Source organism: Antedon mediterranea, chromosome 7, assembly GCF_964355755.1.
Source record: "Antedon mediterranea chromosome 7, ecAntMedi1.1, whole genome shotgun sequence".
NCBI lineage: Eukaryota > Metazoa > Echinodermata > Crinoidea > Comatulida > Antedonidae > Antedon > Antedon mediterranea.
In genome coordinates, this window is record NC_092676.1 from 10,438,802 (window position 1) to 10,462,317 (window position 23,516).

The 23,516-nt window shown below is 35.9% G+C and overlaps 1 protein-coding gene across 1 annotated transcript; it reads right to left on the bottom strand.

Annotated features, from left to right (window-relative positions):
* Window positions 1-591: 591 nt before the first annotated feature.
* LOC140055411 (uncharacterized) lies at window positions 592-3,350 on the bottom strand. Its single transcript, XM_072100750.1, has 6 exons — window positions 2,988-3,350; window positions 2,439-2,616; window positions 1,839-2,181; window positions 1,445-1,733; window positions 1,062-1,338; window positions 592-976 (listed from the first exon to the last, which is right to left on the bottom strand). The coding sequence occupies exons 1-6, from the start codon at window positions 3,348-3,350 to the stop codon at window positions 741-743; spliced, it is 1,686 nt and encodes a 561-aa protein (XP_071956851.1). The 3' UTR covers window positions 592-740.
* Between the last annotated feature and the right edge of the window lie 20,166 nt (window positions 3,351-23,516).

The following is a 23,516-nucleotide window of genomic DNA, read 5'->3' on the forward strand; positions in this document are numbered from 1 at the left end:
TAGTCAACCTATATAGTTAAGTTCAATAAATGTTTAAATATCCTTATTATTAAATTTTATTCTTTTTTTAAGATACATTACTTTTTTTTATTTACCGGTAACACTATTTCAAACAATTGTAGCGGTTTCGTTGCGGAATGTCATCATGTTCGCAATTAAATCATATAACATATAATTAATAACAATTACGTTAGATAAGAAGACAACTTAGGGCGTTGACATCACAAACTCAACACAATCGATTCAACGCAACAATAGCGACTTTAATTACAAACAATACACACACAGACACTAGCAAATGCTAAACAATACGCAACACGATTTTATTCAAAATACAAACGAGGACATTTTATTCAGATTATTGTTATTTTAAATTGTTTACAATTAGTGGTGGTCAAGGCCTTAATATTAAAAACAGATCATTATTTTTATTTCACATTACATTAAATATTATATTACAATTAGTAACCTGATTTATTTATGTATTATGAATCAAAACGAACTTTATAATTAATTTATTTCATATATGTACAATAAAATAGATTTCAATAATCATTAATAATAATAATAATAAAATAATCAGATTGCTTAAATAAGTTAGTTTGCATACAGTAGATAGTAATTATAGAGAATTGATTTACACTTTATTTTTCAAAATATCTTAAATCAAATATGTTTGTACATTAGCTAAGTTAATTAAATATTACACTATTTGTATTAGTGAAGTCTTGATTTGTATTCTAAGGATTACGTGCGTTTCGGCTGATGACACGGCTTGATGCTAACAGCAACGATCTTGCAGTTCGTGCACCTCTTACGTACTCGTCCCAGTATCCGTTCAATCGTTGTGTTGCAATGACGGCATGTCGTGACTGTCTTCGGATCTCATCCTCTCTAAAAATGAGCTCTGCATTGATGGCGACCATCTCACTCTCCTCGTGAAGAAGCTTACACAGCAAGTAGAAGTGAAGGTTCGCTGTAAAAGAGAACAAAACAATGTTAAATAACAAACTATACTAAAAACAAATGATGTTCAAAGAACAGAAAAAAAACTAACTTACCTCGCTTAGCTCTGTGAGTACGAATTTGCTGTCGGAATATCACCCAATCCATTGGACTGTAGATGTCACCATTAATCCAGTAGTCGTCCATGTAAGTCAGAAGTTCCTGGAGTTGAGGCGATTGCCCGGCGTTGCGTCGCATCCGTCTGAAGACAGCCTCCACATGTTCCACTGGTAGCGTCGGGAGAGCCATAAGTTGTCTGATGAAAAGTCGTGTTGCTGCTTGTTGGCGGTACGCTCTCTGCAGACCGACATCCTGCACCTTCCGAAAAATTGCCTGTAAGAGAGAAAAATTAAATTGTTAGTTAAGAAAATTAAACGAAAAACGCCGAACAACGCATTTGTTGTACAAATAAAATCAATAAATAAAAGACATCACATACCTGTGTGTAATGAAAAAGACATCCAGCAATTTCAACATTTGGTAGTACTTGGCGAATAGACTGCCATATGGATGCCTCATAGTCTGCCACCACTTTCACCACGTTGTTTTCCGGCAACATCCGCAAAACAGAGCGCAACACGGCCGTGTAGTCCACACTCCTCTTGCCTGACATCACAGCAAATAGTAGCGGTACTTGCTTCACCGATGTCCCCGTCCTGATAAAGCTGTGAATACTGAAGAGCTGGTAAAATGGATCTCTTATCAGCTTAAACGTACCGTCCAAGTACCTGTAAAGATAGTTTTAAAAATGTTATAAAAATGTTAAATGTTATAAAACAAGTATGTACATTGTAATTTAAACAAAATGAAAGTGTACAGGGAAAAATTCTTACCACACTCTTGCTCTTCCCAGTATGTCCATCATAGCATCAGTTGCAAATAAAACATGCCGTCCACCATCAATGACCACATCGTCTCGAAGAAAGCCTGGTGCTATATGTTGGTTTTGGAGTTCGAATTGCAAGTTGGACGGATGCCTTGGTCTGGACAACTTTCGTCGTAGGTTGGCTTGTCTTGCGAGGCTGGAAGGTTTAGGCAGAGTAGGATGAAGAGCAATTTGACCAACACCGATGTCATCACGCATTATAGTGTCCCTGATTTCAGCTGCTGAGTCGAAAGGTCGTTCCAGAGCTGTAGCTTTTATCTTACGACGGATCACGGCCACCTTACCACGTCCTGTAGAGTAAAGAAGAAAGGGAAAAAGAAATACACACATTATTAATCATTAATTCACGATCATTTTGAGTAAAAGCGCATGATTTGCAAACATGTTTTTTTAGTTTTATATTGATCGAAACGTCGAGAAACTCAACAGTTTTCGGAACAGATATACGTGGTGTACTTTATCAAAAATTTGATTTTGCCATGCATAATATATTGCTGAATAAAAAAAAATGTGGATGTGAGATGATAAAAACTATAAATGCACGTACCTGGCATCATCCCGCATATGTGCTCGTGGAGTCCTCTAGTATATACCCCATCTCTTTCTAAAACCGTTGCTTTACAGGTTAAGGCAAGAGTCCTACGGTAGCACCGCCAAGTTGTGTTCGCTCGCCTCCGATCAACCTTCTTTGTATATTGGTATCCTAGGCTATCTATCAAAGTTGCCTGTTAAATAAAAATGTCATATGATAATAAATCAAACGCAAAGAAAAGTTAGGAAAGTCATGTTTCAACAGTTGGAACTTGCTTCAGAAGATCAACAAATAAAGTTTAAAATATTAATTTATAATTGGACCTGCCTCACTTCTTCCGGAGATTGCTTTATATTATTACATAAGAATAACATGTATAAGCACTGAAACAAATACTATCTAATACGGTATAATTATTTAAAATAACAATAAGAATGTAAATTAAATCAATTCCTTTTATATCCTAGACGGATCTACTTTTTTTTTCCGAAATAAAAGATGAATGAATGAATAACAAAAATAAATTCTGAACTATGAAAAGAGCTATATAAAATACACCCTTACCTTTCCTTTCGCCGATGTGCCTTCCTCCACTACGTACTGGATTTCGTCACCCTCGTCGTCATTTCCTGCCACAGGATTCGGCTGTGGATAAGGATTCTCCATCTCGACTTCCTGATGTACTTCTGGCTCAACAAACTGTCCTAGGTCGGCGGCAAACACATCGATTTCATCTGGCATCGGTTGATCATTTTCAGAACATTGTCGGCAACTCCATTCAATATAACCATTCTCCACTCCTCTTAAATACTCTGCTCGCGTCACTCCACTATCACACTCGCGATGTTGCCATCTATCACACTCCTCACATAGCAGTCCTTCTTGATTCTCGATAACAGGTTGTTGGCATTCAATACAAGCGTTCATGTTGATAATTTGATAAAAAGTAATGTTCAATTGGAAAAAACTCAATTTTAAAGGAAAACGCAAGCACCAAAAAGTGCGTGGCATTTCTGTGCAAATAATAGATTATTGTCTTTATGTAATGTTAGATGACGCCGATACGCGGAGCTCCACAGATAATGTGACTAGGCGCGGTTAATGCGCTAACATCTAACATAAATTCAAAACAATTAGCCCCGCGAAGGTGTTGTTGATACACATAATAGTAAAACAATAGGACACAACTTCATTTAAAGTGCTTTATTTGCACGTTAGAATGTTTGAATATTATTCCACAATTTCATATGTTATTGAATTTACTATAGACCTAATAAGTAACAATATAAATAGCTTTACTACATAACATATATTAATATTATTACAGTACATTTGTATTTGTTTTGCCTATTTCAACTTCAATAATTGATACAGTATTTGTTTGAATACGTTAAATAAATTTATATTGCGCTTAGAATGGTGAATTATTATAATAAACATTATTTTTATAAAAACTTAACTAAAAAATACGTTTATTCTTTGATTTTATTCTTAAACATATATTGGTTGGTTTCATTTATTTTTTTTCTCCATCATGGTTTCATAGGCTTTACTGTACGTTTATAATACTGCATTGGCTTGTTGTAGCTGCGGCGGTATTGGCGTCCCATAGAAAATGTTGGCGGCCGTTTCAGTCGGCGGCCGTTTCGGTCACACACCTTTGTATACTAACTGTACTATTTTTCATTGAAATAAATCGTAGACAACATAGTCATAGCAACAGCCGGCTCTTGTGCAAGCTCTTTCTTTAGATATGCCCGGTATTACAGTTATTAAAGTAGCCTGATCAAGTTTGGATAGGTATGGTCCACTCACTACACCAACCCAGGCCTAGTCTAGTCATTGCCTGGCTACCTAAATGTCAGGCCTAGACCATCTAGTTTATACCTCCATGGGCCAAGTAATAAATAAAGGAAATTTTTAATCTATGCTATACTCATAATACAGTGTACTAACTTTATAATATTGTAATAACGAAAATCGTTTCTATCCTAAAATAATGTAAATCCAAACAAATGATTATGGAAGAAAAACTTACCATAGACAGAATACAGTATACAACAGGAGATATTGCATGCATGACTGCATATGAACTATCAGCGAATTAAAAAGCTGCATTTTGCAGTATTGGAAACACTTTATTTTAATTTTTACAGTTAGGTTAAACATTGGTTAGATTCTATAAATTAAAAAGTTGCACGCATAACTGCACACCAACAATCAGCGAATTAGAAAGCTGCATGTTTCAGTATTATTGTAAAAACTTTATAAATGTAAGTTTATTTTTTTACAGTTAGGTATAACATTGGTTGGGGCGGGGTAGAGGGTGTCTGTTAGGACCAAGGCATTGTATAGGTGGTCTATAATAGGCCATTGTCATTTGGCATTGATTGCTGGTGGTATGGTATACTTATGATAAGGGGGTCTCTAGTCGACCTTTAGAGGGGTCTGCCAGGTTCAAGACAGTGTACAGATAGTCTGTACTAGGTCATTTGGTATTGCTTACAATGTGCTAACATTGGTTGCTGGTGGTATCTCCAATATCTAAGCTGGGCTAGTTGGGGGAAGGGGGGGGGGGGGCTCTAGTCTAACTTTAGGGTGTCTGGCACTTGCGGTGCAGCAGACAATTAGTCTGTTGTTATCCATTTAGTATTGTATGAACACAACTTGTTCATTTGGAATTGATTTTGAGTGGTACCTCACTCATCTATGCTACCCCCATTTTAGGCCCTCCCTCGGGGGGGGGGGGGAGTCTGGCGGGCCTATTGCAGCAGACAAAAAGTCTGTCGTTTGTGATACTGGTATGGGATGGGCTTCCCATGGTGGTGAAATTAGGTGGTATCTCTCTCATCTAACCTGTGCCGATATTTTAGCACCTTTCGGGTCCCCCGGTCTAGACGCAGCAGGGGTACCTGGCAGACTCCCATTTTACCACCATGGGACTAATTTTACCACCATGGGACTAATTTTACCACCATGGGATGCCCATTGGCATCCTTATAACAGTATCACAAACGACAGACTTTTTCTCTGCTGCAAAAGGCCCGCCAGACCCCCCCCCCCCCCCCCCAGGGAGGGTCTAAAATGGGGTTAGCATAGATGAGTGAGGTACCACTCAAAATCAATTCCAAATGAACAAGTTGTGTTCATACAATACTAAATGGATAACAACAGACTAATTGTCTGCTGCACCGCAAGTGCCAGACACCCTAAAGTTAGACTAGAGACCCCCTTCCCCCAACTAACCCAGCCTAGATATTGTAGATACCACCAGCAACCAATGTTATATGATTTAGCACATTGTAAGCAATACCAAATGACCTATTACAGACTACCTAAACACTGCCCTGGCCCTGGCAGACCCCTCTAAAGTTAGACTAGAGACCCCTCTTTCCCCAACTAGCCCAGCTTAGATATTGTAGATACCACCAGCAACCAATGTTATATGATTTAGCACATTCTAAGCAATACCAAATGACCTATTACAGACTATCTAAACACTACCCTGGCCCTGGCAGACCCCTCTAAAGTTAGACTAGAGACCCCTCTTTCCCCATCTAGCCCAGCTTAGATATTGTAGATACCACCAGCAACCAATGTTATATGATTTAGCACATTGTAAGCAATCACCAAATGACCTATTAAAAACTATCTGTACACTGCCTTGGCCCTGGCAGACCCCTCTAAAGTTCGACTAGAGACTCCATTCCCCCAAGTATGGCCTAGGTTAGATATTGCAGATACCACCAGCAACCAATGTTATATGATTTAGCACATTGTAAGCAATACCAAATGACCTATAACAGACTATCTGTACACTGCCTTGGCACTGGCAGACCCCTCTAAAGTTCGACTAGAGACCCCATTTACCACAAGTATGGCCTACCTTAGATATTGTAGATACCACCAGCAGCAAAAAAAACACCCAAAACAACATGTTTAATTGAATAAAGTTTAACTTTAATCGAACTAACACAAAACAATTGAAAATATATCACATCAATGACGATAAAATGACCATTACCATTCTAAAGGGAAAAATAGTTTAAGAGTTTCAATTAAAACTTATATATTATTATAAGCAAAATATATATAACAAGTATGGATTCGGGTAAATTTAGCATTCCTTGCCTTTGGATGTCAAAGACACATCCGTCTGTAACTCTTGGACATATTTTAAGAGAAAGCTTAGTAATCACCCTAATCAAATTCAGGATTGTAGGAACTTAATCTAAAGTGATTTGATTAATTAATAGTGGGTAATTTTAAATGGTGTATATTATAATCTTAATCCTGTATTCATATATATATATATGATAACTTTTCAATTTTGACTGAAGATAAATCCGCTACAAAAGATATTTTTCAAGAACCACCCATGATAGCTTACAGACGTGATCAAAGCATTAAAGACACTTTAGTTAAATCTAAATTACAAAACAAAGGTAATGAATCAATTGGAACATTCAAATGTAATAGAAATAGATGTTCGACATGTAATTACGTTTCATGTTCAAACCAAATAGTAGGACCTTCTGGTAATTATGTGATCACAGATCGTATTACGTGCACCACTAGAAATCTAGTTTATTGTATTTCGTGTACTAAATATAATATGCTTTATATTGGTGAAACTAAACGCAGGTTAGGTGATAGGTTTGTAGAACATTTAAGGTCTATTAAACTAAAGACTCCCGGATTACCTGTAGCCACCCATTTTTGTAATAATGAGCATTCCCTTTCGGATATTACTATTTCTGGTGTTAAAGTATGTAATGGTTCTGAGACATCTCGTAGAATTATAGAAGAAAGAATAATTGTAAAGCTTGGCACTCTTGCCCCTACCGGCATAAATGTACAATTTAGATCCTTTAAACATTAATTTTGCCAGAGACATTCACATATTAACAATTATTTACACTTGAAGCTTTTGTCTTTGTTTTAAATTTCCTGCTTTATAAGCAACCATTCCTGCTTTGTACACCATAGCTTTTGGAGGCGTGCCTTTATAACTATGCCTTTTGTTTGTTAACATCTTTGATTGGTTGATTTGTTTTATTATGTAATTTTGTGACTTATAAGTTATATATGTTATCCTTTGTTACAATTCTTTTCACCTGATGATGGGCTATGCCCAAAACATGTCGTTAAAATAAATCTATATTGAGGCAGTTTTAACTTATTTGATCTTGATTTTTTTCTATATCCTGCCTATGCAGCTCTTTGATTTATATATATATATATATATATATATATATATATATATATATATGTATATATATGTACGTTATCCAAATTCCTTCACTTGCACTGATGAAGGGCTATAAGTGTTGCCCGAAAGCTCTGCTAACTTTTCTGGCTGTTTACTTTATCGTTTTGATTTAGCTTTTCACTTTTTATTTTTGTATCTCCATTGAGATCCAGCCACTGATACCCACAGCATTGTCATTTTTTTCAGTAATTTGCCTTTGGATTTATATATATATATTTATATAGATGCGTTGAGGCTGCAAACGTGCTCAATTGGAATCAAGAGCGAATATATATTTTTATAAAGTAGATGGAACACGGACGTCTATTACACAGTGTTTCACGTTAAACGATCTTCAGATAGACTGAACAATACCGTATCTCGATCGAAAAAAAAAAAAAAAAAAAATTATAAATATATATAATTTTAATTTTTTTTATGTACTTTATGTAGATATGTAGTACTGTATCTATTAAAAAAGGTATTTGAACAAAATTAGAGATCTCAATGAGATCCAAATTGACAATTGCCGCAAAATCCTCACTGAGTTTGACGTTGAAATTCACTCTAGAACTAAGAAGTTGAAAAGAGAACTTCCTATATCCTAGTTTCAAAACAAACTCAGGATTATCGCCAATGACTGCCGTAAACAATCAACGGTAATGGCCCGAAGGGAACATCACAAATTTGGTCTACCTGCAGACTTGGTCGGATGACTTCAGGGCTTTTAGGAAACCCTGCAGAAGGTTCTTTGGGACATATAACAAGAATCAGAGCAACAACTCTGATTTAGTTGTTGAAATTAATTGTCGACTTTCTGAAGGAGAGAAAAAACTTCTTTCCCGAGGACTTAAATTCTGCCCAAAACCAAGGCAGGTCCGCGCACAACAACTATCTTTGGATATAGAGTCTTTTTCTAGAAGATTACGATTACGTGAATATTTTGCTGATTCAGACAGCAGCACCACGCAAAACGAAGGCAACGTTAACAAATTTAAACCAAAAAGTTCCTGGAATCCACCTAAAAATCGTTGTCCAGCTTTAGAAACATTTATCCAGGCTATTGAGGAGGATGTACAAAACTACGTCCCGAGTCCAGATAAACGTGACAATCTCTCAAAACAAGAGAGGCAGGCCATTGCCAAATTGCGTCAGCGTAATGATATCATCATTAAATCCGCTGATAAAGATTCTGCCACTGTTGCTATGGACATCAAATTTTATTAAGAGGAATCCTTAAAACAGCTTCATTATATATCGTAAACTCACAACGGAACCCACCCCGGAAATTGCGGATAAGGTGGCCAAATCTGTTTCTGTGATGGTAAAAAGACACTCCATCGATCCTAAGATTTACAGTTACCAAATCCACTAGTAGCGTTGATTTTGTGGACACTATAGTGACCATAAAAAATGGTACTCTCAAAACTGACCTATTCCATCAACCCACTGATAAAAATATGTACCTGCTCCCTAGCAGTTTTCATCCCCAACACTGTACTAAAAACATACTGAACAGTAAAGCATTACGTATCAGACGTATCTGTTCTTCAGATTTAGATTTTCAGAATCGTACCGAAGAACTAACCGGACATCTCCGGAATGAATAATTGTCTAACCAAAAACGTCATTTATCTCATATACTGTAATATTTGTGGAAACAGTACGTCGGAGAAACAAAAAACACTCTCCGTATGAGAATGACACAACACAGATCAGCTATCAAAACATTAAAGCTTGTTCAACCTGTAGCTGAGCATTTTAATTCAGCTGGTCACTCGATAACAAATTTCAGAGTTATTGCAATATTCCTAGTCTGGGTTCCAGACGGAGTTTTGTCTTAATATTAGTTAAAAGATAAATATTTTGGCACATATGGCGTTTCATACGTATACTACTTGATTTTGGATACTCCGTCTGGGGAAACACGCACAAGTCACGTGGTTTGACACCAAGAATTCTTGGTGCATACGATTATCCGGTTGACTAGTTTCAGCTTCATGCGATTGGCTACTCACTCGTACACCGTTTAAATATTCATATTTCAGAATTTCAAAGACTCAACAACTAAGATGATGCGCATGCGCTATGTTACGTTTAGACAATGTGTACTTGGGTACATTTATGAAAGTTCTGAAGGCTAGAAATTATTTTATATGCCTAGTAGTCTGGTAAACATTTGATGGGATCTTTGAAACATGAAAACTCGTTTTGATATAATGATAGGCTAGCTTCTCCGCAAATCAAACATTGAATGGATCATTTATTACGCGGAGATAATTTTGATTTAATTCCCACCCAGACCCTGTCCTGTTCTGTGTGGTGGTGTAGCCCTGTTGTGTGCCGGTGTGGTATGTAGGCTAGGCCTACTTCATTGGCGTTTTATTTGGCAGGTCATACGTGCGAGTTGAGTAGGACCTACGAAAGAGGCCTAGGCCAAGGACTAAACAATTAATAAACAAAACAACTTGGCATTACTATTTTATATTTCAACAGTCTCGATACATTAAGCACTGTAGGCCTACGTACTTGGATCTCTTTCATTTTGAAACAAAATGATCATTGGTTGATTCGAAATCCATATTTACATACCGCCCGCCCCATATAGCCAAATACGGTATGATAACCTACGTCATTCTTATCGTATGTTTGCGGTCTGCAAATCGATTTCTATACGTGTTTCACAAGTCTGTATTTTCAGACAAAAATCGCGGTCGAAATAAAAAAAAAATAATAAAAAAAAAAAGATAATACAGACTTGGGGCAAGTCTACAATATTCCATGTGTCAAATGGAGCGACAAAACTCGCAAAGACAAGGAAAACCACTGGGAATTACAACTTAAAACCACAAAACCTTTTGTACTTAACATTAGAAACATACTCCCAGGTTGGTAAAATTATTCCACTGTCTACCAAAATTTAAGTTTCAATATTAACCACCATTTAATCTGATTTTAGTCGGTCAGTCTGTCTGTCGGTCCGGTATCACTTATGCGTTTTAGCACGCGACTTATGGCTGTTGGCCTTGTTTAATTTCATTCCAAAATTGTTTATACTGTATCTCTACCAAGCTACCTTCTTTGTTTTCTACTCTTATTCAGACTCCACCCTGTCTCCTTTTGTTGTATTTCTTTTATTCCTGTCCACCCAATGATGAAGGGCTAGTGTTGCCCGAAAGCTCTGCTAACGTTTCTGGCTGTTTTACTTTATCCTTTTGATTTAGCTTTTCACTTTTTTTTTGTATCTCCTTGAGATTCAGCCACTGATACCCACAGCGTTGTCATTTTTTCAGTTATTTGCCTTTGGATTTATATATATATAAATATATATAGAGGATTAAGATTATAATTATACAGTATTTAAAATTACCAACTATTAATTAATCAAATCACTTTTGATTAAGTTACTACAATCCTGAATTTGATTAAGGTGATTACTAAGCTTTCTCTTAAAATAGGTCGCAAGAGTTACAGACGAATGTATCTTTGACATTCAAAGGCAAGGAATTCCAGATCCTCACAATTCTAGCAGGAATGCTAAATTTACCCGAATCCGTATTTGTTTATATTTGGCTTATATAAGTTTGAAGTGAAACTATTTTTCCCTTTAAAATGGTAATTGTTATTTTATCGTCATTGATGTGATATATTTTGTTTTGTGTTAGTTCGATTAAAGTTAAACTTTATTCAATTAAACATGTTGTTTTAGGTGTTTTTTTTTTTGCTGCTGGTGGTATCTACAATATCTAAGCTAGGCCGTACTTGGGGTAAAGGGGGTCTTTAGTCGAACTTTAGAGGGGTCTGCCAGGGCCAAGGCAGTGTACAGATAGTCTGTAATAAGTCATTTGGTATTGCTTACAATGTGGTAAATCATATAACATTGGTTGCTGGTGGTATCTACAATATCTAAGCTGGGCTAGTTGAGGGAATGGGGGTCTCTAGTCTAACTTTAGGGTGTCTGGCACTTGCGGTGCAGCAGAAAATTAGTCTGTTGTTATCCATTTAGTATTGTATGAACACAACTTGTTCATTTGGCATTAATTTTGAGTGGTACCTCACTCATCTATGCTAACCCCATTTTATGCCCTCCCTCGGGGGGTCTGGCGGGCCTTTTGCAGCAGAGAAAAAGTCTGTCGTTTGTGATACTGTTATAAGGATGCCAATGGGCATCCCATGGTGGTAAAATTAGGTGGTATCTCTCTCATCTAACCTGTGCCAATTTTTTAGCACGTTTCACATTGACTTCAAGTGACCCCCAACACACTCAAATAGTCAGATATTGGTACCTAGCTTATCTAACCAAATGTCTCTGGGCTGCCGGTCTAATAGGCCTAGAGTAATAGTTGGCCTAAAGGCTGGTTTGATGTAAAGTAACAACAGTTCATAATCATATTCATATTGAGTTAACATATTACTGTTGTGTAGACTACCCTAGTAGGCTACTGCCTAGTAGTAGCCTATCCCTAGACTAGCTAGCCTATATAAATAGGCCTAGTAGGGCCGGTCTGGAACAAACAAACTCGAAACTTACCAAACAATGTTCAAAACCGTGGGTAGCAGGCGAGGCCTGAGGCAAGGTTTTCCGTTCCAAGTCGAAAACTTTACACACACCACACCAGCTTCACATTGTTGATGGACGGCACCAAAGATAGACCTACTCATAGCTAGGCCTAGGGCCTGACCACCTCGGTTGGTATAAATACCTGTAGGCTAGGCCTCCTAAGAGCTACACACTCTTTGCAATAAAAATGGCGTGTCAATACTCGCACGTCACGAGAAGGGTGCGCGTGTGTGTGTTACAAAAAGCGCGCCGCCCCTTGATTGGCTAAAAAAATTGTCTGCAAACCCATATCATACATATTCATTAACTCGTTTAATAGATTTATATTCTATAGAATATAAATTAATTGTGTTTTAAGTTGAATTGAAATATATATTTATACTGGGTAACCTCTTCAGTCAAAGACTGGTCTCCCAGAGGGCCCAGTTGGTGATCAGTGGCTGTGATGTACTAATACACCGGGGTAACCCCCTACTCGTCTCGAAAGATGTACTAGGTTCTTTAAAGTGCACACGAGCTAGATGTGTATACTGGACCTACGGTTTATAGTCCTTATCCGAGAAGACTCGTTCTACCACCAGAACCATGGAGTGAGTGAGCCTCGAACCCATGCCGATGTTATGGCTACGTAATTACGGTTCCACTGTCTTAACCGCTCGGCCACTCACTCACTCACTGAGTTGTGTTTTTGATTTTTTTAAAGATTAAAACTTTAACCGTGTAATCATTTTCCCCCGTGGCCATGCATTTTACAAAACTGGCCACTTTTTAATACAGTTTCTATAGAAGTCTATACAATGAGTACTTTTTAAGGCTCTATCAGTATCAATTTCATCTATAAAAATATAGAAATTCATTTAGAACTGTATATAAAATAAAGAAAATATATATAAAATCTCTTTAGAAATTCTACAAAATATCTATAAGCATTTATAGAAACTCTCTACACAATTTATATAAACCTCTATACAAAATCTACAACAACTCTATCAAAAAGTCAATCAGATGTCATAGAATAAATATAGAATCTTTAATGGCTATCATTATTATACTTTTCAGGTAATTTTAGAATTTAATTTATAGATAGTTCTATAGACTAAATTTATATAAATTATATTGTACGTCAATTGCCGTCAGAATTTCCATAGATAAAACATTTTATACAAATTCTATAAATTCTTTAAAGAGAATTTCTAAATTAAAAAGTTTATAGAAATTCTATATATTATTCTTTATATAGAATGTCTATAGGTTAAAAAGTTTATAAAAATTCTATATATTCTCTATATAAAATTTCTTTAGATTAAAAAGTTTATAGAAATTCTATATATTCTCTATATAGATTCATTTCTTTAGAATGTATTTATATATAAATATCTATATAAAAACATGGTTCTATAAACATTTCTATGAACTCTATAAACACTCTATAGAATTTCTATAGAATTCTATCAAGTATATTTTCCTACGGGAAAGCAGAAAGAAAATGGAACGACGTTAAAGAAAAACTCCTTGATTCAATTATCTAAAAAGAAAAACAATCAATAAAATTTAATTTAATTAAGAAATACACAAGAATAAACATAAACGTACGGTATACAGTATATTTTCTTGATTTAGATCAATTGTTAGTTTACCATCATTATTATATTATTGTTTTCTAGGAGGCGCCCGAGTCCGGGATGACCGAGACGCAAGTGGTGCTAGCCAGGATTTAAACTAGAACTATTAAAATAAACCTGGCTAGCGACGAGGGCGTATCCCCATACTTCGGTTTGGGTTTAGCTTTGCAATATTTATTAAGTTTGTTATTTTATCATATCTATATTATAAGTGAGAGAGTTTGTCTGTCTGTTTGTCTGTCTGTTTGTTTGTTTGTTCGTTATACAAAATGTTGTTACTGCACATAATCTTACATATGGGGTATCAATTGTACCGGGAATGTTCTAAGCTATATTTCAACATCATCCGCCACCTAGGATCCAAGTTAGGGACCAAAATGTGGTCAAAACCCCCACTTTCGATGTTTGTTCGTTATAAAAAATTTCTGTTTCTGCATGTAACCATACGTATGGGGTATCAAAATGATAGCAATTGTACCCGGAAGGTTTTAAACTACATTTAAAAAAATTCCCCCGACTCCTGGGGTTTTTGTGGGAGGGGTGGGGGCGGGGGGTGGTGTGGTGGTTTGTGATGTCATTTTTTGCTAGGGCTCGGGGTTGTAGGCTATCGAATTGTAAAATTATACTACAAAAGTTTTACAGTATTTTAATTATCCTCAGCAAGGCGTTTGGGGAAATATAGATATAGATATTTTATTCATTAACCAATATGACACCTATTCAATTACACATTTAGCAAAGTACTTTAACCATATCCAGCTATGTATCGGTCTCTTGAATTGTCTCATTACAGACATCCATACCTGTGTGAACATACACATGTTGTTTACTGTTACTGTGTTCAACTACATCACCAATCCTCCAAGGAAAAAACGTCAATTGTGGGACAGTGGGATTGGGAGATAGGGTTTGGGGTTTGGGAGTTTGGGTTCAGGGGATAGTGGGGATTTCGCTTACACCAGAATTGTGGTTGGAAAATGTATTTAATCATCCCTGGGAAGCGGATGGGAGTTTGGGGTGGGGATGTAGGCCTATCACCATGACCGAAACTGTATTTGGAATGTTTTAAACTACATTTGGAAACTGCCACTGAGGGATTATGGGTTGGGAGTGATAATAACATAATTTGTACTGGAACCGGCTTCAACACATCACCCAGTGTATCTGGGGTGTGTTTGTAGGGGGAGGAGGAGCGAAAATACTAGCGTAATGAAGTAGCCTATATGATTGTATTGTACTAGAAAAAGTTACTAAATTTGAACTGTCCAGGGGAGGAGTTAAGGTTTGTTGATGGTGGCTGGGTTGGTGAAAGGAGAAAGAAGGCTGGGGGACCGCAGTATCTAAATTACATATTTTAATTATCAGCCAATATGACACCTATTCATTTACACAATTTACAACGTACTTCAACCATTATTAGACCCATCGTAGCTATGCATACTCCTCTCAATTCGAAGCTTAGGTTGAATTGAATTTGTCCATCACTGGGAAGAATTTGTTTTTAAGAAAGAGTCTGGGGTATTATTGAAGAGGGGTGGAGGTTGATGAGTATAGACAGATACTGGCGTCGGGTGTTATGTACTGAGAAGACTGTAAACTAATTTTGACACCCGCCCTGGGGCGGGTATAATTGCTAGTAAATAATAAAAGCAATATTATGTTCAAAATGTAAAACTATACAATTTTATAAAAGTATTCAAACAAAACATAATCTTATAATGCAATATACCATTTTATCATATACATAATACAGTATATTTATATTATATCGAATCTCTTTTTAATACTGAATATCAATCTTTATATCGTTTTAGCTGTGTAATATAAATTTTCTCTGTATACATGTTTGTTTTATCTAGATTTCAACACAATATCAAAATATTTTATATAATCTTTTAACCTCTGTCTGTGTAATATCACTTAAATATTCATTGATAAATAGATAGATAGACATATAATATACTGTAACCTTCACCATATTGTTTATCATTGCAGTAAAAGTGGGTTGCCCCCACAAAAGAGAGAGAAAAAAAAGATCAATTTAAAGTAATATATGTTAGCTTAGTGTAATATCTGAAGATAATTTTTTCAGTGATTTGCCTAGGCCTTATGTGAAACTGAACATATTTTTCAGAACTTGAATTTTCAAATGTTTCAGAATTTGAAGACTACCTCTCCGTTGCGGATGATGGACGATGTGAGTACATAAGATTTAATTTGTTATAATTTGATGTCTCTTCTTCATATAAAGTTGCAATCTTTAATATATTTTTTAAAGGAAGCTTCCGTTATATATTTAATAAAAATGATTGAAAAACGCTTAAAATGTAAAAATCATTAATGTGTGTTGTGCTAATTAACTGTTGTTAATGGGTCATCTAAAAATTAGAAGTGTGATATGTTCGAGCAAACTTACCATCATATCTACTAGTGTAGTATGTTGCACAAGCGTCGTGTATTTCAGCGTTAAAGGTATATAACTGGGGGTGTCACGAAACCTAAGACCACGAAAGCTAAGACCCCTTAAGACCTAAGATCACGAAAGCTAAGACCCAAGACCTAAGATTACAAATTCTAAGATATACTACAGCTTAAAAACAATACTTGTTTATCCATACATAATTTTAAACACAGTAGGTTTCATTTATTACCATAAATATAATTAAATACTACCGCAAAACATAGATAAACTCACATTATTTTCGCCCGTTGAGTAAATGTATAGTTTTTCTTTACAACAAACAAACTTGACGGGTTGTTTGTTGGTATATATTTACTCCATTGTGTTGGTTCAGAGAATGTTTTTCTTACGCACCTGCCTTTCTTGTATTTTGACTCCAAATTTGTTGACTAACTTTATCCTGAATACCACACTTTAAAATTAGGATTTATAAGTACTTTCAGAAGGAGAAACACATAAAAACAAATAAATAAATCCTTTAAATTGATGATTTTTAACAGACATGTTTCTTTGTATACTCATAGAGATAACTCCTCGAGCTCCCCCCATGCTCAATGTTTTTGTTTCTATGAAGCGCCAAAAGAGCAACATATAGTACAAGTATAAAAACAGAAAGAAAACGAAACAAAAAAACTTATTATCATGATTTTTAAATTAAAATTTATTTGCCAGTATTTCTTTCTTTGTACTTGCATGATATACTATTATCATTACAATTTTAATTTTACATTGTTCCATCCACACTGTAGATGGACTCCACAGAGTTTTCAGCCCTCTATATAATTTTTGCTTTTTTGACATTCCATAGAAACAAAAACATTGAACAGGGGTAGGCCTACTGTACTCTGTAGGCTAGTCATGCGAAATTCGCAAACAGTTTGTGTGCGAGAAAAACGTCTGTAAAATCATCAATTTCAAATTGTATTTGTTACTTTTTATGTGATTCTTTTTCATAAAAGTGCCAATTCTAAGGTGTGGTATTCAGAATAAATGTTGGGAGTTAAAATACAAGGCAGGTGCGAAAGATAAATATTTGTAATCTTAGGTCTTGGGTCTTAGCTTTCGTGATCTTAGGTCTTAGGGGGTCTTAGCTTTCGTGGTCTTAGGTTTCGTGACACCCATATAACTGGCCATGTTGATGTTCCTGGTATATCTTCAGTAGAATTTATCCAATTACAAGTGTGTCATTTGGAGAAGAAACCATCCTAATCAAATAAAACTGCTCTACCATAATACACATAGTTTCATTCTTTTGTTATACCTGTAAAATGAACCTGATTACCGCCCTTTCACATATTTCAGTTTAGCAAAAATCTGTTGTTTACACACATATGATGGGATACACAATATGTGTAAAGTCAGATCCACTGAATAGATTGTTTCATTCTTAATGAAGGCGTACAAATACCAGCGGGGCAATGGCGGGAATCCCAATCGGTTTTTTTAAAAATTCAAGTCGGATCCCCATGGGATTGTACTAATCCCAGCGGGAATCCCGACTATAAATCTTGGTGGGATCCCCGTTGGATTTTACGCAAATCCCAGCGGGATCCCACCGGAAATCCCGATCGTTTTTTTCTATATAATTCAAGTGGGATGACGATAGGATTGTACGATAAAAATTGCAAGCGAGCAGTGTGGTATCATTAATTCTTGCAACTTCCTCGGTCCGTAATGGAAATTGATTAGTCAAACAGTTTTGGGGCGTGGAACTGAACGTGTCGCAGCCACAGATAAACCATTTGATCTCTGGAGGTCAGCATTATGATCTTGTATTTTATGCTGTACATATCAGACTTTAGTGGGTTTGACGATTATCACTGTACGTTACAATTAAAGTTACCAGATTAGCATATACTGTAGTACTGTATTAGTAACAATTTGCTCAAAACAAGCAAATTGATTCTTACATACCAATTTTCTATTTTTTTTATTATTAACAAAAACTATGAAACTGTATTAGTAGTCATAAAATAAACTGTTATTTAACACAATACTAATTTACATTATTTGCATACAATTTGCATATCTAAACTATTTATTTCCACTACCTCATCTATCGACAAATCAAAGGATTTAGTACGGGACAGCCAACATACTAACACACAATTGATGAGAGTCTGTTTAGATAAGTGAAACTAGTGCTGTGTCTGAGCTTCTTAATACCCATAAAGCAAGATAACCCACAGCAGGGACTCTTTCATTGCAAATAAATTTTTTCAAACATCATGACCAAAATCAAAAAATGGTTTATAGGGTTGTGCTCTATTTGAATAAGCTTTGAGGGCCTGAAACACCCCTGTTCATCAATTGACACCAAAGATTATTTATGAAAGCTCTTAACCTTAGCTGCAGATTGCATATAAGACGTTTTAGTTTTGTGTCTACAAGCTACATTTCAATTAAAATATAAACATTTATGACTTTAAATAAACAGCGGCCTCATTGAAGAAAATTGTCTAAACTCCATGTACTATTTATTGCTTTGGCATGATGTGCCATCTTCAATTCTAAATATTGAATGTTGTTTTTAATAAAATCAATACAGTTAGTTGATATTCAGCTTGCCAAGTCCCATGGTTTCGTCACTATGAGCAGAGCATCAATCATCTATTTCTGCTTCATGGCCTTAAACACTCTGTCTGAAAGAGAATCCTATTAATGAATAATATGATTTAGGTACAGCAGCCCGGGAGGAGGGGGGTGGAAGGGGAGATGCAGCCGACACTTCAAGACATGAGGCACTTGCGCTACCTGTTTTTCTAAAAACAGGAGGACTAAAGTAAAGAAGTAAAGAAATATAGAATCATAATGGTTTGCCTCACTTTTTGAAACTTAATAGTGAAACCTATGAAAAATCACCTAGTGTATGGTACTGTATGTCAAAAAGAAGTGAGTATACAATACCTTCATTCATTTATATCAAATCTTAAATCCCAATTGCCTCATACATTCTTTATGTGCTTCTATTAAACTGGAACAGTTTTCTTCGCCTTTCTCCATTATACTACAATTCAATATCAATATATCCTTATTTAGAAGTTAAATAAAGTATTAACACACATTTGTCAAGGATAAATAAACAATAAATTGTTTTCAGATAAAATTTTGATTCAGCTTATTACTAAAAAAAAAGTGTGGGGGGGGGGGGGAAGGAATAATTTACTGTATAAATAAAAGTACTACAAAAGGAATTAATGTCTAAATGAATGAATTTGATTCATTCACATATTGCTAAGGCTGAGGTCTGTGATCTAGTTCTACTCGACCATTACATCCATCTGTCAACAAATCATTATGGTTTTCTTGCACCTCTGACGTTTTTTGTAATGATTTACTCAACTCTATCCCATAGGCTACTTCAATTGCTTCTCTAAAAATTCACATCTTAAACTCTTTTTTCTCTTAGTTTTCCACTTTTTATTTCTTTTGTTGAGTGCATTGAGGCTTTGCATAATTAATGCGCTATAAGCCCCATTACTTTTTTTATACAGTTGTGGTATTCATTTTTTAAATTATATATCTTTCTTTCTCCATTCTAAATGAATAAATGCCACAAATCACTAATCACAGAGGCTGATCTTCAGTTTGGAAATGTATTTATTCTTGGTCCTCAAGCTTAACAGGAAACTGAGGAAATTTATAATAATAATATTACGAGGGTGGTCCATCCAGCCGAATAAAAATTAACACAAAAAAAACTTTAATTCGTTTCACGAGGAACATAAAAACAAGAAATATTTCTTACAAAAAACGCTGCTCGCTTATTGAAAAATATTTTTTATTTCAAATGTTTTTGAATGTGTCATCATTTTATTGTCACATAATAGTTATTTTACCTGAAAAAAATGTAATTTAAAGCAACAAATACTTAAATTGTCTGTCAGACAATGGTTTTTGGGTTTCTTTTATATGTGAATAAATATTATAAATATTATACTCAATTTCTGTCACTTTAGTTAATTCTATTGCTAAGGTCAAGTCTAGGGGTCACTTCATCACCCTAGATATTTCAAGTGTGAAGTATCCTATTACAAACACAAACTTTCATGGACTGTTTCAATAATAATTCAATGAATATCTGACAGTGAATATACCAGAAATGCTTTGGGATTTGTAATTTTAGTATCACATGTCCTAATAGACTCTTTTCCCAGACATAGCAGCTGGAATCAATAAATTATAGTGGAGTTTCAATTTTCGCAAAACTGTCGTCCTTAGAACTATAACTGCTGCTTGCTTTAGCTTCTGATTGAGTAGTCCTAATGGGACGTAGCGGGCTAGAGCAGCAGCGTGAAAATGTTATTTCTTATTTTATAGCCATATAGGCTAGGCCTAAATGACCATAACAGCCTCCTCTATAGATCGCCAAAATTCTTGATGTTCTGTGAGGCCTCCATCATACTTTTATCGGCAGATCTAGCGTTGATTTTCGCGAAGCTAAGCTGAAAATGGATTTCTGAAGGGTGCTCAATTAATAATTGATTAAAAATAGTTTAATTGAGTAATTTTAAGGGGTGGGTACGAAACTGTATTATTAGCGCCTGATTTTATTTTTAGACACTGAAGAATGACCCTTTAGTGAACATCTTTAAGTCTAGACTTGACAACTATTTTCGGCTAGAAATGGAATCTAATAGGCACTAGCCTAAACTATTTCCATCAAACATTAAGTGTAAGTGTAAGTGTAAGTGTAGGCCTTACTTATACCCTAGGCAATAGAATAGGTGGTATGTGATACTGATAGGCCTAGTATTATTAAGTTAGGCCTAGAGAGCCAGCCCTATACTAGCTAGGCTACACAAATGAGGCCTCTGGGGTAGGGTAGGCTATTCATTGTTCAGAATACTCAGACATCAGTCAGGACACTCACTACTGCATGCAGAGGCTGAGAGAGAAACTAAAAACTGATGACTTACCAAGCATCTCTGGCTTTTTTAGTTTCCGGACAAGCACAACATGGCTTTAATTTTGGTTTGTTCTCTTTTGTTCTTTCAGTATCGTTACATGTATCTGGCATTATATTTTTGTGCGTTATAAATCAAGTTTTGTCCTCCACTTTTAATTAATAGCCTTAGTTAGGTTAGGCAGGGTAGTACAGTGGGGATCCAGTCAAGTCGCCCCATCGCAAAGTCGCCCCATACAAAGTCGCCCAATACAAAGTCGCCCCATCGCAAAGTCGCCCCAAAACAAAGTCGCCCCGGCACAGTCGCCCCATCGCAAAGTCGCCCCATTGCAAAGTCGCCCCATCGCAAAGTCGCCCCAACGCAAAGTCGCCCCATCGCAAAGTCGCCCACGGTTTTAATCATATTGGTTGCGTTTGATATCGATTGCGTTGTTACTTTGGTCGCGCTAATGTCGTATACAGTATAATGTTTATCCTATATACATAATTTGTGTTTTAATTTTTATTTTACAGGTTTTAATGGAGTGATGTGCTTTTTAAAAATCATTAAAAAAATAGTCCCTTGTTTGAAAGTTCTAAAAAGATTATCCATGATTTATAGTTTCGAAAATGTTAATTTAATATGATTTTAAAATTAGTTACCAGAGCCACAATTACGAATCTTTCTTCAACCTACGCGTGGATACCAGCTAATTTTTTAGGATAATATTATTATAATAAATGTATAAATGTGTAGTAGCCTAGGCCTTCCTATAGATTTACAGTAGTTAAAACAATAACAGTGTTGTTAGACAATGAGTGTTATAGCAATAGGCTACTTATTGATCATTTTGCATTTATTGACAAGTCATGTGTCTTAATTTTATAATGACTTTTCAAAATAAAGAAATAAAAAAAAAAGGATTTCATCGCCGATATGATTGTTTTACATGCAGTAGTAAAATTAAAACGCTACATTTTGACCATGGAAAAACCATCGTACAGTATCGTGTGCGTGTTTTGTAAAAAGGGGAATCCCCGACGGTCAGCAGAAAGACGGCGCAGCTCCGATTGGTTTCAGAGAATGTTTCAGATGGCGAGACGCCTTTCATTCAACAGCACAATGATAATTTTACTGAAGAAATTCTTTTCAACCCTTTTGGTTAGGCATAGAACATTCTAATTATCATGCCTAATAAATATCCTCATATCGGGTATTTATTTAATTTTAAATTAAACAAGACCGTGAAGAGGCACGGAATAATACGTACACGGACGTACGACGAATACACACACGCACGTCATCATTTACGACATATAGTGGTGATATGATGCAATTTTATAATGGATATAATGATGGAATTGCCTTTCCAGGCTTAATCAATTGTTCATTGTAATTATGTATGTAATAGTAAACTGAATGTTTATAAATAAATTGTTTTACGTAATTTGTTGCATATAAAATAAAAGACACAGACGTAGCCTACGTTTCCTATAAAATATTTCACATTTAAATAATTATGTACTGTTAAATGACATTATGCTGGATAATATTATAATCTTAAACTATGTTTACAAATTATTAATATAGGCCTAATAATAATAATACATATTCATCGACCAAAGTAAAAATAATCTAGATCGTATAACATCATTTTATCGCGACCAAATTTAAACGCGACCGATTTCGAACGCGACTGATATCATCGTAAAACTCCGGCGGGGTTTCCCCATCTTCAGATGGTGCGTTGTAGCGCGACAACGGCGGAGTAATTACGGGGGTTTCCCTCTGGTAAGCTAGCACGTTAGTGCGACCGCGGAGTGATTAGTCGGGGGCTTCCTCTCTGATGATGGTGGTGCGTGCCGATTGTGTGACCTGAGACTACATGGCGGGGCTTCCCCTTTTTATGCCTACACGTTCCGTGTTATTTTGTGTATCATTGCGACATTTTACGCACTTGTAAACTATTTTTTAACGTTTTGGGGCGACTTTGCGATAGGGCGACTTTGTGATGGGGTGACTTTGCGATGGGGCGACTTTGCGTTGGGGCGACTTTGCGATGGGGCGACTTTGCGATGGGGCGACTGTGTCGGGGCGACTTTGTTTTGGGGCGACTTTGCAATGGGGCGACTGTGTAAGGGGCGACTTTGTATGGGGCGACTTTGCGATGGGGCGACTTGACTAGCATCCGTACAGTGTCAGTGACACCAAGACTATCTTTGGTTTATAGGGTCACACGTGAAACCTTGAGGGCAGCACAGTAAATTGATTACGTAATAAGTTCTTTGGTAAATAACCACCAAAGATCCAGC